At 37.8% G+C, this 2,073-nt stretch overlaps 1 protein-coding gene across 1 annotated transcript in view; it reads right to left on the bottom strand.

Annotated features, from left to right (window-relative positions):
• The window catches only part of LOC106109936 (cleavage and polyadenylation specificity factor subunit 1), a 20,950-nt gene that overhangs the window by 760 nt on the left and 18,117 nt on the right, over nucleotides 1-2,073 (bottom strand). Inside the window, exons 20-21 of the mRNA XM_013291594.1 lie at nucleotides 1,798-1,989; nucleotides 613-776 (exon numbers count right to left, since the gene is read on the bottom strand). Of these exons, the coding sequence (XP_013147048.1) occupies nucleotides 613-776; nucleotides 1,798-1,989 (356 nt within the window). The remainder of the gene's footprint in view (nucleotides 1-612; nucleotides 777-1,797; nucleotides 1,990-2,073) is intronic.

Genomic DNA, 2,073 nt, shown 5'->3' with positions numbered 1-2,073 from the left:
ATATCTTATTGAAATTTGGCACAGATATAAAACAAAGTCTGGAGTACACATGGGATAAGGTTCATCCCCGAGAAATGTCCGGTTCCCGAGGAACACGTAGTTTTTTGTAATTTATATAGTTCGTATGTTTTCTAATACCACGCGGACGAAGTCGCGGGCAACAGCTCGTATTGAAATAAATATATTAAAATTTATACTAATACAAAAATTACGTAGGATGTCAGCTATCGCAGTATATTTTTAAATAATTATTTTTCAATAAAAACCCATTTTTTTGGTGCTGGGGGGAAATCTTCAAAAGATACCTTCCGGGGGGAAGACATGGTTATGGGGTATCACCGGAATTGTTAAAAACCTTTACTCTTAGAACACGCTTTATATATTTTCTTATTTTTTTTTTATTATCAACATCTACAGACTCTTGGTCGGTAGTCTTTTTTGCACAGTTTATATATTTTTTCTTTTTCTTTTTTTTGGTTGCGTATTCCTTATTACATTATTGACTTTCTTTTTTTATATACACATTTTTTCTTTTTTTCCATTGTTTTATTAATATTTTAAATTATGCTCAATACAATAACAACAACCTAACGGGTATATATTTTAGGATATATTAGGGTTATGTTTATGATGTTTTCCAGCATACCTGAAAGCTCTGGGGTTGAGTCCGGCGATGTGGCAGCAGTAGTTGTTCATGACGTTCTGCAGCATCAGCAGCCGCCGGTACGCCTTCTCCGATACCGGCAGCACGTAGCCCAGCCCGCCGTCCAGCGTCGCTGCAGCGTAGCGTACAGTTAGTATAACAGTAACAGGCCGATATCGACCTGATAACCCTTAACCCTTAAATTCATGATGCATTTATATCAGTCTTCTCTTCCACACCCAATATATTATTTTACCATAAAAAGATTTTTTTATTTATTTTTTTATAGATCTATTTTCAATTTACTATCCGTTTCAATTTAGGGTGTTTAAAAAAAATCATCCATTTAAGTCGGTCCCTCTCGCTACTGCGAAACGATTATCTCAGATTACGTTATATAAAACGAGCTGTTGCCCGCGACTTCGTACGCGTGGTATTAGAAAACATACAAACTATAAAAATTACAAAAAGCTACGTATCCCTCGGGAACCGGACATTTCTCGGGGATGGGGCTTATCCTATATGTACTCCAGACTTTGTTTTATATCTGTGCCAAATTTCAATAAGATGTGTTGAACCGTTGCAGAATTATCGAATAAACATTAAAAAGCTAAATTAATGAATCCCACAGGAACCGTAACTATTCCAGGGATAAAAAGTAGCCTATGTGTTCTTCCAGACTATGTTCTAAACCTGTGCCATATTTCATGAAGATCCGTTCAGCCATTTAGGCTACAAACGCTAACAAACATCCATCCATCCATCCATCTATCCATCCATCCATAAAATTAATTACTCCAGTTCACAAAACTCAACTTTATATCTATGTCTATCGCGTTGTACATACTAGCTATTGCTCGCGACTTCGCCCGCGTGAAATTAAAAAAAATAATACAAAATACAGCCCTTGCTACTTAGTGAAAGAATTTTTTAATCTGTATTTACGTGAATCGAATACATACAGATGTTAAAAAAATACAAAATTTTTTTCTTTATAATATTAGTATAAAGGAGCTGCCGTAAGTGCAGAGCAGAGCCCAAAACATCTACAACATAGATCCTTGATAACTTACAACCTCTATAACTTAAAATATTGTGTTTTTTCCTTCGATTTTAACTTATCGAGGTTCCACTGTATATATATAGTGTCGTACTGAACATGGTGACGTGTCGGCGGTGCGTGGTCTCTGGCAGCGCGCGCGCCGCGATACGGAACATGGCGTGCACCTGCTGCCCCACGTGGTAGTCGCCCTTGCGGATCAGCCGCTGCCCTGCGCACACAGACACACATACAGACAGACATAGAGACAGACATCTTTTTGTATTATAAGGTGGGGTATATGGATCTGAATGTTGGGCAGTGAAAGGGACGGATGAAAGGAGAATACATGTAGCGGAAATGCGTATGTTAAGATGGATGTGTGGGGTAA

The sequence above is a fragment of the Papilio polytes genome, unplaced genomic scaffold (genome assembly GCF_000836215.1).
Source record: "Papilio polytes unplaced genomic scaffold, Ppol_1.0 DF820956.1, whole genome shotgun sequence".
NCBI classification, from domain to species: domain Eukaryota; kingdom Metazoa; phylum Arthropoda; class Insecta; order Lepidoptera; family Papilionidae; genus Papilio; species Papilio polytes.
Note: the sequence above shows the minus strand (reverse complement) of the source record. Positions and strands in the feature narration are given on the sequence as shown.